The sequence below is a fragment of the Manacus vitellinus genome, unplaced genomic scaffold (genome assembly GCF_001715985.3).
Source record: "Manacus vitellinus isolate BGI_N305 unplaced genomic scaffold, ASM171598v3 scaffold_54_pilon, whole genome shotgun sequence".
NCBI lineage: Eukaryota > Metazoa > Chordata > Aves > Passeriformes > Pipridae > Manacus > Manacus vitellinus.
In genome coordinates, this window is record NW_021940645.1 from 2,501,361 (window position 1) to 2,518,878 (window position 17,518).

At 38.3% G+C, this 17,518-nt stretch overlaps 1 protein-coding gene across 1 annotated transcript in view; it reads right to left on the reverse strand.

The window, feature by feature from the left end:
* OGDHL (oxoglutarate dehydrogenase like) overlaps nucleotides 1–14,618 on the reverse strand; it is a 49,942-nt gene extending 35,324 nt beyond the window's left edge. The window contains exons 1-4 of the mRNA XM_029963178.1: nucleotides 14,365–14,618; nucleotides 8,169–8,348; nucleotides 4,394–4,496; nucleotides 812–927 (exon numbers count right to left, since the gene is read on the reverse strand). Of these exons, the coding sequence (XP_029819038.1) occupies nucleotides 812–927; nucleotides 4,394–4,496; nucleotides 8,169–8,348; nucleotides 14,365–14,571 (606 nt within the window). The 5' untranslated portion in view covers nucleotides 14,572–14,618. The remainder of the gene's footprint in view (nucleotides 1–811; nucleotides 928–4,393; nucleotides 4,497–8,168; nucleotides 8,349–14,364) is intronic.
* Between the last annotated feature and the right edge of the window lie 2,900 nt (nucleotides 14,619–17,518).

A 17,518-nucleotide genomic window follows, 5' to 3' on the forward strand; every position in this document is an offset into this window, starting at 1 on the left:
TGCTACACAGATAAGCTAGAAGTACAAAAACAAGAAAAAACCCAAATATAGAGCTCAAATGTACAACAGAGATAATATGCTAACAATTTACCAAGCTTCAGCTAAGCCAACATAAAAGTCAAACTGAGGATATCCAGCACTAAGTCACTCAGCAGTCTGCAAATTCATTACCATTCCTACTTGCTATTTTGCTTTTTGGAGTTCTCCTCTAATAATAGTGATTCCTTCAAATTAGTTTTGCTTTAAATTATTTCAGCTTGGATGACTTCTTATGGCTTAAACCTTATCACCTGTCAGACAATGAAACTCTACAAAAATGACTGGGGATGGAAAACAAGGAAATCACCGTCTACAAGCTACAGCCGGGCTTTCATGAATTTGGTACCCAGCCTTCATATTTTATCTCAAGTCTCACTAAAGCTGAGGATCTGAAGGCAACCTCTGAACATCCTGAGCACTGTATATAGAGCTGCTTTATCTGTGGTTCAACACTTCAAAGACAATTTCTAAAGGCTCTACTCCTTTAAAGCAATATCAGTTCTTGACAGAGCGAGGGCTCGAATTATTATTCTACCATATTCACCTCTTTTATACTCACCCTTAATCTATACATTTCAGATATCCAGGTAATGAACCCAAAGGTGCTGCTACCTCTAGAAACAGTACAGAGGTTATTTTTCATGTCACTTGAATTCTTTACATGCTCTGTTAATAACTGACAAATTAGAAGGTTTTTTTGTGACTGACAACTGGAAAAAGTTCACTTCTGTCTGGATGAAAACAATCATAAATTCAAAAATGTCCCACTGACCTCCAGGCGTTTGATGATCTCTCGTAAAGAAAGACTGTTCTCATTTCCTCCTATGAAGGTGGTTGTTGGCAGCTGAAAGACTTTGTCCAAATCTGATTCATGCAAACCATAAAACCCTACAACAGGTACATTATTGATTTGCAGAGCAGGGCAGGAGACAAAAAGGAAACCAGCATTGTTTTTCAAACCATGGCAATTATGTTTAATAAAACAATATTAAGAAAGAAGGTACCAGAATAAAACTTGAAAATGTGAATATTTTTCAGGTATCCATTAGTAAAACGCACTTTAGTCTGGATTTTAAAACTAATGTTTTAATTAAATAGTCATCATTTAATTAGAGGATAAACCATTCTTTCTTAAATGCTCAGATAAAACAACTGAAATTAAAATGACCCAAACCTTTTTCATATTTTAGCATATTAGCACATACACCATTGATCCTCCATACTATATCTTGCAGTTCACTGTTTAGTAAAACAACTAACTGTGATGATTGGGATTTATTCCTTGCTCTGTCATAAGCAACAAACACAAAAACAATCCCTCCTGACAGAGAGAACCAGCTGGTTGGAAGTATATTCCATTAATAGATACACTAAGAGAAAATACACAACATGCTCAATGTAATGCAGTACAAGCACTCTGGTAGAACTTCCAGGGTGTTTCTATTCACTCTCTTTCTCTTTTTAGGGGAGTTTGAAATAGTCATGTAATGACCTGCACACAAAGATTTCCACACCCCCACCAACTAAAACAAGGAAAGCATATGTTTAAGCATATTGACCCATCTTGCTTTAGACATACCTAAACTTCTTCTGGCTGAGAATATTATTTAAGAAAATACTTCACTTAACTATTATGCAGTTTCAAAAACCAAAATACACAGCAGATAAGACTGAAAGACTGGTTAAAGACAAGTTAAAAGCTTTGTATGATATAAGTTTAACCTAAACCTGTTAAATGAAGAAAAGAAAAATAGCTTCTTACAACTGTAAGAAGCAAATGTATGACACTTATAACAGATATTACATACAGTTGTAGAAAGTCATATGTATATTAAAACTATGTATGTCACAGAATTTCTGAGTTGGAAGGGACCCACAAGGACCATCAAGTCCAACTCTTAACTGAATGGCCTGTACAGGGATTGAACCTGTGACCTTAGCACTGTGCTCCAACCAACTGAGCTAATCTCAAAGATTATGTGTGTATGCATGGGTGAAAATATTTTAAAAATTAAAAACAGCTTCTTTTTAACTTTGAATTCTTTTTCTTGGTTCCAGATAAGCTGCAGACATGCACTTTAACACTGACAAGACAGCCTGCACATGACTCTTAAATCAATAAAGAATAGTGCTCCCTATTCCCTACTAAATGCCTTTTCTGAAGATGAAAATGAAGCAGCAATTTAAAGATGAAATAATAACAGAACTTAGCATTTAGAGTTGAAGTCAGGCCACAGGACTGCATTGGCACCACTTTTACTATACAGCACTGTCAGTAAATAACACATTCTCTGCTTTAAAAATAATATATTTTAAAATATTCATTTTGGTTTTAATAACAATTTTAACAATATATTAAAATTTCAAACCTAGAGTAACCAAAAAAAAAAAGGGTAGGTACCACTACTTCTCCTTTTTGGTACTGGTAAGAGGTGTTTTCCCAGCAGGAGGTTAGAGGAACACAGGGAATGACAGGGGCTTTAGTGTCATTTGAAACAAAGCAGTGCTAACTGTTTTGTTGGGTTTTTTTCTTTGCTGACTTTCCCTCAGACTTCACAGGCTCTTCATGTGCTATCATGCATAAACCAGAACACGTACAGGAGTGATCTGGGCAAACACAGAACATCTGTGCTTTGTACTGCAGCACCACATATTTACTGAAGCATCACCTCATGTTTAAAGAGATACAACCTTACTGAAATCCTGAGAGCAATTCTATAACCCAGATCATGCAGTAGGTACATCTGTGACTACCTGCATTTTCAGAAGCAACTCTCAGAAGAAACTTCCTACCACAAGGTTTCTCAAAAAGAAACCAGAAGGAAGGATGAAGTAAATGCACAGAAAAAAATCAAACACTAAAATACTTTCTGTACTAGCAGAGACCTTTCATAAGTTTCCTGCTTGGAACATTCAAGGATGGGCAACATTTGAGACCCTCCTCTTTTTTGCTGTGCCAAGACTAGGGCAGAAATTTTGTTTGCCCTCACAGACTGAAATCACTTCAGTTACACTCTCAGAGACATCTCATTCAGAGGTCTCACATATTTTTCCTATGGGCACAAGGGCTTCAGTGTGAAGCCTTCTGACCAGTCACAACACTGTACTAAACTATCTGGACATTCCAAAGAAATGTGCACTGATGTGCTGGCTCTGACCCATGCTCCAAACTATATTCACTCACTAAATGTCTAATACATTTACTAGTAGGTACTTTCCTTTAATTAAAACTGACAAACTTCAGAGAGAACACCCAATTTGTGTAAGCACCTCTCAATTTACAGTCTTAGGCACTCTACTGCCTTTATGTGATCAGAACTGCTTCTCTCCCTACCACCAGAAATAGAAAACACAGCAGCAAAACGAGGCAGTAGATGAGCTTACAGTAAAATTAAGAAGAATGTGCTTTATCTACTGCTTGCACTACGTTTTATGTCTGGTCTGAAAAGCTTCCCAACACATCAAAGAAAAATTGATTCAGTGTCTTCATCGAGTAGAAAACCACATTTTAAACAAACCAGGTAGATTGAAGAGTAGAGAAAAATCAATCAGGTGGGTTTTTTTATTCAAGCAGAGAGAGGCAAAGCAATTGATCAGTGCAATTTCTGAGACCTGCCCTCCAAGCAACCAGAACCACCTTTACCAGGGCAGACCTTGTGCACTACACTCTTCCAGCAGGAAACTCAAGTGATCACCATTGGATTATACCCACAAGCAAGGAATTCTACGCTTTCCACCTTTTCTTTTGATAAATTCAAACAGACTTCTTCAAGACATACAGAAGGAATAAGTATCATACACTAGAATCCAAACTGGGTATGAAATTTTCCCTAAGTGTCTCTGTCCAGTGTTTTATTTATTGCTTGTTTTCCCTATTGACTAGCCTTCAGATGTCCCCAGTTCAAACACATATCAAACATAATGGTGTAAGAGTAATTTAGATTACCAGAGTCTTGGCCTATTGTATTGATTAGTATTAATTTCTGGTGTGGTTCAAAAATACAAGATTCAGGGGTTTTATAGAGTGCTTATAATCATCATTCACCAGAAGATGAATTCACAGGAACCTCACCTGTGATCTCAGAGTAGAAATTCCATAGTCCTGAAACTTTACCCCCCTTACAGATACTCAAAGGCACTATTTCATGATACCAGCAAGCAGAAAAGGTAGAAGGTTCCTTGAAATGTGGCATCCCTGCCCATGGAGTGGGGTTGGAACTAGATGATCTTTAAGGCCCCTTCCAACCCAATCCTTTCTATGGTTCTGGGAAATGTCTTATTTCATCACCTCAGCCCAAGGAGACACAAGAGCAAAATGAGCAGTGCAAGTAAGGAGGCAGGCAGACATACACACCGAGCTTATCGATCGTAGTAATTAGGTCAGAGGGAACAAACGAATCCAGGTCTGCATCCAGAATTCCAAGGGGATCTAGCTGAGCCACATGGTGACCACGGATCTGAAAATGGAGGGAAGTAAGAGAAAAATGAAATCACACTAACAGAAGTCAGGCAAAGGGAAAAATTCACTGATATCTCTCCACAGTATATATCTCAGCCATTACGTCAAATAAGCAAACACCACTAATGTGGTGAGAGGGTCACATATTTCCCAAATTTTCTCATAAGAACAGAAAAAAAGCATTATATCACTGGCTACATATACTACCTGTATTAAAAATTAATCAATACACATTAGAACATAACATTTATTTTATCTGACACGCAATTCAACTGGGATTACACTGAAGTTTAAGTGAAGAAAGCCACTAAAGATTACTCTCAATCTCTGAGTAAAATTAAGAACCTATGACTAGTCTATAGGTCTTATCATTTGCCAATTCAGTAATTTTGTATTTCTGCTTGAATCTTCCTTTCTGAACCTGCAGAATACTAAAATACAGCACTGCTGACCTAAAACACTGATGGGTGCTGAAGTAGTTTATATTGGTAGTGAAAGGATTGCTCTTCCTGAGCTCTGTTCTGCATCAAATAGCATCTGATAGCATCCATTTTCAATTGTGAAATTTTGGAAATTTGATCTGTAATAAAAATTGACATTCAAGACACAAAAGAACACAAATTGAGTGGGGAATTTAGTCAGTTTTCAGTTATAAGTATAACTAGTGTCAATGCATGCCACAAGGTGCTATAAACTAGTGCCTTACATTATCATATAACATTGCCACACAAGAAATTTTGATCCAATCGAGCCACAAATATAAAACAATTTTTAATATGTCTCTTATGTGTGACTCTCATATGCCAGATTAACTCATGAAAAGCTTTGTATAGATGAATATATGAATATTTTCTCCTTAAATTTTTTCTTTTGATTAACTCATGAAAAGCTTTGTATAGATGAATACATGAATATTTTCTCCTTAAATTTTTTCTTTTTAATGATGAATTAAGATCACTTGGGTAGAATTTCATTCACACTATGAGTATCCTAATTGTCCCTTAAAAAAAAAAAGAAATTATAAACTGTATTATTAACAGTGAAGTGCATCACACAGTCATAGAGTATGATTGATCCAAATATTCTATATTTGCAGGAGAGTTCATAACAAAACGGTTTCCAGTCATAAAAAAACCCAGAAATGCAGCATCTTTTTTAGAACCCCCAGCCCTGTAAACTCAGCCTGACTTCTGCAATTCTTTGCATCTCATGAATCACCAGTAATAAAACCCTGACAGGCCAAATGATGCCCACGGCATCATCTGTGCCATCTGACTGTTTACAGCAGCACTAAGTCTGTCTGACTGGAACTAAGCAAACAATTCTGTCTCAAGCATCATCAGCAGGAAAGAATTCACCTCCTTAAGTTACATCTGCTCTATACTATTAATAGGAAGAGGAAGAAGATCAGCAAAAATGCCAAAACCCAGAAGAGCAAATCAGTAAAATGATGTCCCATATTACACTTCAGGAGCATTTAACTAAATGACAATATTTTCCTCAATATCAAGCTATTCTTAATAACTTCTACTACTTTCACTGGCTACAGGAAATAGTAACATCTGCAAAAATTGGAGATCAACCTTGTGGAAATACATGCATAAAAAATTTTCATCAATTGTCATAACTTTGACTAAATGCAAGTATAGACTACCTGAAACCAGACCTTAAAATCAAGACTTCTAGACTAAGATGTAAAGAAATTAAAGAAAATAAACAAACAATAAAAGCCAAACCAAACCAAAAAAACCCACCCCAAAATAAAAGAAGACTCAAGAAATCAGTTTTTCTAGACGTGCTTTTGTTAAGCACACACATTTCACTGGAAATCCCTGTTTCAGTGTGTCCAGTGCTCTACATTAGAAGAAGCAATAGATTAACTGCCTTTTCAGAAGTCCAGCTCAGCAGACCACAAAGCAGTTTGCCACAAAAACCATAAAACACTGACAGGTTTGAGAAATGAAAATCCTGTATCCTTCTGCATTTCACTTCATTATCAGGCAATGGAAGGTCACAAATTATTATACCCCTTCAACACTGAATTGAGAGGGTATTAAATACCTTTTAAAAAACAGACAGTTGCCTCAGGCAATCCTCTTTGATTGTTTGCTGCAGACACATAGGTGCCTGCCATTTACACAGACATTTCTGTTCCATCTCTTGACTTGGACAGCACACTCTTTCAAACACAGGGAACAAAATGGCAATCCCTGAACTATTTTCAAGTACATCACGTCAAAGCGGCCTCACATTCTCCAATTTTCTCTAATTCTTCCCCAATTTTTTACTGCAAGCAATAGTGGCAGTTTTCTATACATCTATTTCTAAGCAAATCTCATATATTCTTTATATTCACAAGCATTTATACTCTTTTACACCACCTTTCCAACTCAAAGGTGACAATGTGATGTGTACAAAAAAAGGCTTTCAACAAGTTCCTCTTCTGTTCTCTGATGACATCAGACAGGAGTTAAAATTCTTAAGGCAGGGCAGAACAGATCTGCTCAAGTCAAATTGTAGAAAACTTCTTGGGAAGTTACATACTTATTTAAAAAATAAAAATCAAATGGGAATATTTTGCTCAACACAGATCTGGTTTTCGGGGTTGGGGTTTTTTGTTTTGTTTTACACTGTTTTTAAGCCTTTTATTGAAATTAAAATACTAAATAGAAGTCTAAATAAAAATATTTAAATTTGTTTTACATTTAGAAAACATGTAACCAAAACCACTGTATTATTTCCAAAATCCTCCTTCATTTAGAGGAAAAATAAAGATATTAGGTCTAATTTCTTAATGTCATAGAAGGGTTAAAAATTTGAGTGTGAAACAAAGTCAGCTTTGATGAACAGCTCTCTAAAAGAAATCCATCAAAGCTGACCCAAACTCTGTCAGCCTTCCAAAATTCAGCTTCTAGTTAATTCATCATTTCTCCTCTCTCTTTTTGTCTATAATCCTGCTCAAATCAGGAATCTCAAAATTCTCCCTAAATGTAAGAGAAGGAAAGTACATTTCATCCTTTCTTACAAAAAGTAACATTTAGAGCTGTAATACAAACTTTCCCAGAGGTGAAGGCTTGGATCATGGAAAAGTCGGCTGTTGAAGAGAGGGGAGTGTTCTTATTTCACTGCACACATCTGGAGATTCCCTAGTACCAGTATACACAGGAAAACTCTCTTCACATGAAGCACAGTTACTTCAGATAATGTGGCTTTCCAGTTTGGTCAGGCAACTTACTGAATCACACACACACACACACACACACAAAAAAAAATCTTAATACAGTCCAGGGAGCCAAAAGAATAGCAAAGGCTAAGCTTCGACTTGTTTGGCTCCTGCTCCTTGTAAAGGGACAAAACCCAAGAGATTCATGTTCCCTTTCACTAACAACTATCTCCATAAAGTGCTTCCAGGCTAAATCAGATGACCAACAACAGGCCTGTAGGTAATATGGATAATGAGTTTGCTAAACCAGAGGATCTCCCCAGTCTGAATCCAGCACTCCTGTGTTTAGACACTGTGCAGGAAACAAAAAGCTATGTAGTTCAAGGTATTTTGGATCAGAAGAAAGACAGTAGTTAGGCCCAGAAGACAAACAAGAACATAAAAAGGAAGAAAACTATCGTTTGCAAAGTAGAGGCCCTCCCACACCTCCCCCCAGAGAACACTTACTTGGTATGCTCTGATCAAAGACTGCACAGCAAGGTGATCTTCAACAAGCTTTTCAGCTTTACCCGGTGTCTGGGCCAGGCCATGGCTCTGAAGAAATGATGCTTTTCTTTCCAGCTGAGCTGGCAGATGGGGATCCTGTGCTTGGCCAACATTAGCATTTCGGAAGAACAAATCCCAGGACTGGACACGTGTACAGAGAGGAAGAAGGGAAATTTGTTACCTCAAACAGAAGTCTCAACCAAAAGCAGGTCCTTCAAGGTGCAAATGCACCCCATTACAGTGCTAAGTACCACAAATTACCAGCAAAAAGAGAGCACTGACATGTCCAAATCTCAGTAGCAACTGTGTGTTTTATTTACATTTCTTACACTGAGCTTGCTCAGTGGAAAACTCTCCAGCACATATGAGTGCAAAACACCTTCATCCACTACCCATTCACACAGCTCTTTTTAACTGTGCTATTTGTTCAGGCAACCAGGAATGGATATGATATTATGTGGCTGGTAAAGAGCCTACAAAACAAAGAACTTTAATAAATGAAATTAATCCATTCCTTTAATGATACTTACAGAATTTATGAATTCTATAATTCATAACTGAATACACTATATCAGAATGAGCCCTTAAGGGTTTTTCTTGAAGAAACTGTTTAAAAGCAATTAAAGTTTTTTTGAGTGAGGCTTTTGTTCTAAGATGCCTTCCTCACCAGCTTAGGTCACCTTACTATGAAAGAAATTATGGACCTGGTTCAGGTCCAAGTCATAATTTTAGAAGGGTACTTATTTCAGAAGCTGAATCACAACAAGCAAAAGATCCTTTCATTTCCATCTGTGCTTTTACACAAGCTACTTCACTCACATATGCCCAAATCTTGTTTTCCTGAATTCCTTCCATTCTAATGAGATGGTCACTGTCCCAGTTTAGAATGGCATTAGATACATGAATGCTAACAGACATTGGGGATGAAACATCTGAGATGCTTATACTCAACCAAGAAGGAAGTCTGCACTAGCAGGCAACTAAGCAATACTTGTGCCCAGCTTACAGTTGCCATAGAAGTTAATGAAAGTCATAAAACACTTCCCTCAGCTGGCTAACTCCAGAAAAAAAAAGAAAGCTATTTCAAAACTTTAAAATCTTTGTGACTGGAATAGAAGAACAGATATAAATTTAATTTTGTGCAGTGCATGTTATTTACCCTGGCTGTGAGCTTCAAACTAACACATCTCAAGGAACCAAGGGCCAGAAAAGACAAAAAGTAGTCCAGGGAGTTTATTTTAAAAAGATTACTTAATATATTCATTACAGAACACACAAAAGAATCAAAATAATGTAGTAAAAACATGGTACAACAGGAAAATATTTATAAAATCACGTTTTCATTAACAAAAGGTCTTCCCATTGAAATTTCTTCAAGATTTAAGGTGTTCAGAAACACCATGAGAGGGGAAGAATAAAAGAGTTAAACATCATCCAACCTTCCAAGTTCAAGTTATGGAAGTGGAGGGGACCCGTTGAACCTGTAGATTAGAACCTCATCATTAGCATTTGACTCCTTTGTTGAGTCAAAACCTTTTCCTTTAGATGTAAAAGCACAGTCCCACAAACAACTGAATATTTTTTTAGACAAGTGCTCTGCCTAGAGACTTGCCCAACAAGTGACTTGTTTAAGGAGAATCAGCACAGGACCCTTTCTTCATGCAAACTCACGAATACAAAGAACATGTTTCCATCTGAAGATGCAGCCAGTTGGGACAGAAAGAACCTATACTATTTTTTCCTATCACATTTTTGAACTTATTGATTTGCTGGGCAGGCTTGACATTTAATCAGAGGGGAGGGAAAATACATCATTTGGCTACAGAAAATTAGTTTTTTCTAGATACACATCCATCAAAGCCTTTACAAATTTCTATAGTGTCTTTCAAGATTGATACCAGATTATAGTCTTCAAGTCCTGTGTATCAATGTCAGTCTTTGGCAACAGCATTTGCCATGTGACTGAACAGACAGAAGACCAGCTTGGTCTCACAGCAAACCTGCAGCTTCTCAACTAAATTCGTAAAGTTCTTCAAGAAAATGGTAGAGGAGACTTATAACAGAAAAATACATCTGCAAAAAACCAAACTTACTATAGTGATAGATGATACATTCTTTTTTTTTTCCTTCTGTCAGCAAATCTATATTGTAGTTAACCATTATTTTTTCAAGTAATATAACACCATTCAAGTGATTCAGTGGCAGCATTCTACTCTCATATAATAAACAGTGTTGTACTTAGAATAACAAGTAACATATTCGTTATCCTGATGGTTTGTTTTTTTCCTAGTGACATCACAATATTTATCAACTGCAGTGAGGACAGTAAAGCCTTAAAAGACACACACTGAGCATCACTACATCACTTAAAAAAGAAAATAAATAAAATGAAGTCAAAACAAAACAAAGCCCCCACACTTTTTCCTAGTACATAAGCCAAGGAAGTGATTACACACAGTAGAGTGGCTGCATGCAGGATAACATGGCAGGCATTATGTACTCCATATCCAGCCATGCAGTTTTGTAATTAATCTTGTGATAGTAATAACTGAGCCTTGTCAAGCTTCTCTCTTATGATCTATGGCCCTGACACCAAGCTTCTAGGAGAAATAATGATGCTTTTTTCAGAGACTACGTCATTTTATTCTGATCGTTGTTTTGGCTACTCTAAGGATGGGAAATTCAAAACACAAGGAAAAGCAGGTAATCATCAGGAATGGATTTGCACCAAGAATAAAAGCTCCTATGTACATACATGCATATTCCTTGAAATACAATCATGATATACATAGAACAGAGAGATTCTTAGAAACACAGAATATGCTCGTTGGAATGTGACAGCCATATTTCAGTTTTAAATAAACATACAAGGGAAGAAATGTCCAGTCAAATCTTCTGAGAGGGAAATCATTAGGGGAGCCTTGATTAATTGGAGTTTCTAAGTAAAAGTAAATAGAGTATGATTTTTAAAGCCTAGGGGGAAAAAACAAAAACCAAACAAACAAAAAAACCCAACCACACAAAAAAACTCGAGCATTTCCATCTAATCAGGGAGGCACATCTCGTCTGAAAAGGGGTTATCTGAGAAGAAGAAACATGAGGAGAAATAGGATATAAAGAGGAAAACTAAACACAGTGTTATATCTAAAGACCTAGCACAAACTGGCTCTCTGTGCTGGACATACTGAATAAAACACTGAAATAGGAGTGACCTGCAGAGAGTCAAATTATCAACAATACCATAACCAACACCACATGGTGTCTGGACATTATTTTCCAACACTTCCACCCCTTTCCACAGCAGAAGGACAAATTCACAACTTGTCTACAGTCATAAAATTATGGCATGAATTTTTCTGTATTTTTAAGAAAATGGGGTGATTTCAACCCTTAGCATTTTTAATCTGAACAATTTCCATCAGTAAAAATCTTGGGTAGGTACTCACAGTTTTCAGTTGATGAAATTAGATGGATTTCAAGAAACCAAAAATTAATTAAGTTGATGAAACAGAGTAAAATTAATTGGAAACATTCTTCTCCTCCTCACTTTTTTTCTAGGCTGTGAAAAACCTACTAATTTAGGCAAGAATAGCTGTAATCCATTATTTCCATCAACCTTCTTCTTTTAAGCCTCATAAACCAGGGACACAGTGAATTTACTTTGGTTCATTACTGTTGTAAGTATATTACACATAGTTAACCTAGAAAAGAATCCACATGTTTTTATAACTGTGCTAGTTTAGGCTGGGGTAGTTAATTTTCTGCACAATAACTGGTTTGGGCCTGGTTTGGATTTGAAAATGGGATTGGTAAAATAGAGATGTTTTCATTACTGCTGAGCAGCACTGACACAGCATCAAGGCCTTTTCTGCTCCTCACTCCACCCCACCAGCTGGGGGTGCACAAGGAGCTGGGAGGGGACACAGCCAGGACAGCTGAGCCCAATTGACCCGAGAATTATCCCCTACCATAAGACATTGTGCTCAGCAGACAAAGCTGGGGGAAAGAACAAGGAAGGGGAGATGTTCAGAGTGATGGCGTTTGTCTTCCCAAGTCACCGTTACACACATGATGGAAACCTGCTGTCCTGGGGATGGCTGAGCACCTGCCTGCCCACAGGAAGTGTTGAACGAATTCCTTGCTTTGCTTTGCTCATGTGGATGGTTTTTGCTTTCCCTACTGAACTGTCTTTATCTCAACCCATGTGTTTTCCCACTTTTACCCTTCCGATCCTCTCCCAGTCCTGCTGGTGGGGTGACTGAGCAGCTGCGTGGAGCTTAGTTGCCAGCTGGGGTTAAACCACGACAAAAATGCATCTTGAATTGCCTGGGATCCACTCCCTAGGCCACGCCCTACTTCACCAGGACACTCACATTCCTCTGTCAATTCACTTCTGCTGGTTTATCGGCCACTGTTCAACCTACAAAGTGCATCACCTCATCAGGATCCATCGTCAGACCGTGCCTGAACCGCCAGACGAACTGGATCTCCTTTCGGCAGGACTTTCAGCATTTCCGCCCACTCCCGAGCAGCAGCAAAGTAACGAGCAGGTCTAAATTCTGCGAGGCCTTAGTTCAGCACCCTGGCCAGCTCCGGGCGGCCGAATTCCCAGGCTCAGCGCTGCCGCCCCGCTCCCGGCTGATGCAGGGCTCTGCCCTTGGGCTGTGCTCACCCAGGGGAGCTCCTCACCCCCTGACAGGTCTGCCGGGCCTCCCAGCAGCGAAATGCGCTCCATCGCTAAGGGTCGGAACGAGGAACTTCATTCTTCCGAGAGGAAGAAGTTCACCACTAACCAACATAATGTAAATAAAATAAAAACAATGTCACCGTGATGTCACCACCTGCGCTCCTTATGCCTGAGTTCATCCCATCAGTGTCCTCAATACAAAAGGGCTCATATGGATCTACACCCCCCACACATCATGAGGGCTTCTCAGGAATTCGTTCAGCACAGCCCCACAACGTGCAAGTCCGTTCCACACTGGCTGGAACTTCAGCTGGCACTTACAGGATGAGGTCTCAAGTCAGATGGGATGAGAGAAGGAGACACTCCTGGAGAAGTTCTCTCCAGTTCCAGGTTAAGGGATAACATAACAGACCTAGGATCTACCTGCTGTGTGAATAACAGTCAGTCTTCAGCATTGTCACTGCATATATCAGCTTTCAGCAGGACTAAATTCATACACAACATCCAAAAAACCACCCAGAACTGCCTTTTTTGGTCTCCTTTTTTGTTTTCCCTTCCCCCCTCAATGTGCATCACTTCCTCAAGCTGTAGACACATAATCAAACTTAGAACAACAACTTTTAAGTGACATTTTGATATACCTGCATCGAGAGTACGGGAACAGACAACCAATTTGGTAAACATTTTGGGCACAATTCACATTACTTCCCTAGAAAATGACTTTTCTGTCTTAGAATTTATCAGACTTCTCATCAGCTTAAGTTACTATACATGTATCACCATAACAGAGCCTTCCTTGTCAGCAGAAAGCTTGTTAGAAAATAAGTCTATGTATTTTGCCCACAAGAAAGGATTTGGGCAATAGATTTAAAGTTCAAAAAAAAAAAAATGAAACAAATGTGTGTTGCCTGGATAGAGAGGCAGAAAGACAAAACAAAATACTTTTCAAGATACTTCAGAAGAATTTTCTGACAATTTCAGATTCAGTTTTAAGGTTACAACTTCCACAGCTACCTAAAGGGAACTAAACATTCATCTTCTTCAGACAGGAAGTACCAATGTCAACACACATTATTTAAATATAACATATTCTATGATACAAGCTTATTACAATAAACCCAAAAATGAAATGCATTTTATTCTTGGGTCTTCTTCCAGGTGTAACTAGTTACTTAACACTGCTTGAACAGCATTTCCACGGAGGAACAAAGTTTCAGAGCAGCTTACTATTTCTGGTCTGGACTTGTTCTTCCCCCTCAGCTCATCATGCCCATGGCTCCTCTGTACTTTTATAGCTGCAATATCACATCTTACAACAATCAATATGCGGGAAATTAATTTCACAGTTTTCATTTCATACAAGCCCTTTTCCTGAGCTTTTTATAAAAAAACAAGTTAAAAAGTAAAAAAAAAAAAAACCATACCACTCTTGAACCAATATTATCATTTGAAGGTGAGTTTTAGACTTACCTTATGCACACTTTCAGGGTTTTCAAGCCATGCATAGTACATTTCCTCCACATAACTTGAATTGCCCCCACTTAGGAAAGGTTCTGAGGTTCCTGACGAAAGATACCGTTGGCCATGTAAAAATGCCCTTCTGGCTATATTCTGCTTTTCCAGAAGTTTAGTGCCATGACACTTCAGCACAGCTGCAAACAACTTCAGATGACTCATGTTTGTTTATTAGACAGACGATCCAAGTCTATTAATAAGACAAAACCAAATTTAATCAGAAAAAGAGACAATGAATTGCAAACACTTTTCAGCCCCACAGTGAAAACTGATGTTTATGGCTACAGTGCTCTTCAACAAAGCTCAGGCCTAGGCATGAAGCTCACCTCAGGGTTAGACCTAGAGCAGAGGAATCGCTGCTGATGGCCATCCCCACATCAGCAGCTCTCTCACAGCTCCTGTAACTCATAACATTCCCCTGAAGCAATCACCCCTTGTACCGCATGCCCTGAGCCCTGGTTCCCTGGCAACAAATGAGTCTGCTAATCATTGACTTTTCGGGAGCTCTGGGCAGCCCCAACTGCTGTTTCTCTGTTTAGAAAGCTGCAACCTTTCACCAAGTCAAGCTGGGGTAGGTTCAACCAACAGTGTCAAACACGGACGCCGTGGTTACAGAAATTTATACCATGAGTAATGGAGCTGACAAAATAATTACAAACATTAGTTAGGTGTTCATATTGACATTAGCCTTCAATCAGTGTTACACCAAGAAAAGGTTCAGGTTAATCTGTTCTCCTATCTAGCAACATCTATCTTGTTCTTCCAGTGAACTCTTACCAGCTTTGTAACAAGGAGAGAAGATTCCCTGCAATTTGGAACACAAAGGCAAAAACAATAAAGGTTGAATCTTGGGAATGCTGAACACGATCAGCTCCAGTGCTAGCAAAGGGAATCAGAGCTCACCTTCAAAATAACATGAACAAATGCAGCTTGCACTTGTCCCAAAATAGAACAGTCTTAATGCTGAAGTTCCTACAACTGCAAAGTAATAGCAATAATGTGAAAAGAAACTATTGGTTTCATTTTCACTGTAAAAGTATTTGGAATGTACAACAATAGAGAAGGTTACTTAAGAGGAAGTAAAATTCAGATTTAACTCCAAGGTGTCTCTCATTTGTTTTGTTGTCTACCGAGAGAAATAATTTATTTGGTCACAAGGTAAAATACAATGTTTTTTGTTGGTGGTGTGACTAGCTGAACAGTTGCTAAAAAGAAACAAAGGTACTGAGCTGCCAAGTGAACTTCAAAGTGTTTTAAAAACAACACTGTCATTTTGAGTCATAGAATACATTTTAATGTTCTCCATTACATATTAAGTTTTCTTTATCTCTAATTCAAAAAGTAATAGATACCTTAAAAATTTTGTGTAAACATTTTCTGTATATAAAGCCCATTAAATTATTTTCTTACTCTTTTTCCTGTCACCCCCTCGCTTCAGAAAAACAAAATATATGGTTATAAAACTCCTAAATTTCTAAGGGATGGGAGGAGCTGCATTTTTCACCCTCTGATTTAAAAGTTAATATTGATCTTCAGAAAAAAAGCAAAAGAGCTCTTACTAAATAAAACAGTATTACTCCTTGTTCTTCTGTGGCATTACATTTTTAACTCCCCATCTATTTTAAGTGCTGGTGACCTTTCCTAGTTGCTGCCTTGAACTGTATCATCCCAACAGGGAACTCTTCTCCTTTGACACACCAAATTCCCTTGTTTCCACTTTCAAGACTTCTGCAGCCTTTTCCCTCTCACCCAGTAGCAGATCTGACACGTAGTTCCTAACACCAGCTGCCATCACCCACTTACTGAATGTTCCAAACAAGCACTTGTCCACGTTCTCCACAGTGCCCAACACATGGGAAGTATCCTCCCAAGGCAGCATCCTCCTTTAATCCTATGAACCCCTCAAAACCACACACTCTTCTCTCTCCATTTGGCATTTGCAGCAAAATGCCAACAGTTAGGATACTGATATGCTAAATCCCCATACATCAGCATTATTTCCTATCTACCAATATTCACTTGTCATTTCCCATTTCACAGATTGAAAGCTTACTACAACACCAATTTCCTCCTGTGTCAACATCCCGTCTCTGATCTGGGCTCCGAGGCAACTGTAGGAACAGAAACACTACCAGCACCATTTTGAAAGTAGATTAAGTCCTGCAAAAGCTCAGAGTGACTGCAAGAGCACTGACAGAGCTAATACACCGCCTGCATACATAATTCTCTTTAAGATGTAACCCTGTGTATGCATGATGTCATTTTGGAAAACTTGGTAAGATTTCAACATGTTATAACAGGGAGAACAGAGAGGTCACCATGGCACTTACAACTTTATGAGAGAAATTATTATTCCACCTAACTGACTGCATGCAAATCTCACCCTCTGCCACCAAACTCTTGCACAGATACCTCAGGGGTGGACACTCATTCCTACAGGGTTACCTACCCTCATTCAAAATGGCTCTGCAAAGATCTAGGAGATAAAAAAACGAGAGAAACATTTTTTTCAGTTTATCATACTACAGTGGCAAGCTTCTTAAGCAGGGGTAATTTCACATTCTTTGTTCATAATACGTCTGTCTGAAGAATGTGCAGCTCTTTTTTCTAGCATTTAGTAAAGAACACATAGCAGAACAACAACAATTTGTCAGGGAGATTTGAAAATGGATGCAAATGACATAATATATAACAGAAACAAAGAGCTTGTAAGTGGTACCAGTCACTTCCAGTTCCATTTAAATTTCAAAATGGGGTCAGAACCATACTTCAAACTCTAGCTACTGAATATGCAATCTGTAAGAGCTATGGTCACTCCTGTGAAGATATACAGATCACAGGTGAGAAGAACTGTTACCACAGCCATTATTCCTATCTCATGAAAAAGTAATGCATCCATTGTTATGCATGTATGAAACAGAAATGGACAGAGTCACCAATTGCTTAATTCCGGTCAGATTTCACTACAGACTAATACGACTCAAAAAACCTGACTTCTTCCTAGTTCTTCCTTTTGCACACACTGCTTTTCAGCACAGATGTCAGCTGTCAGCAGCTAAACAAACCAGAGACCACCAGCGTGATCATAGACCATTCCAGCCCACTCAGC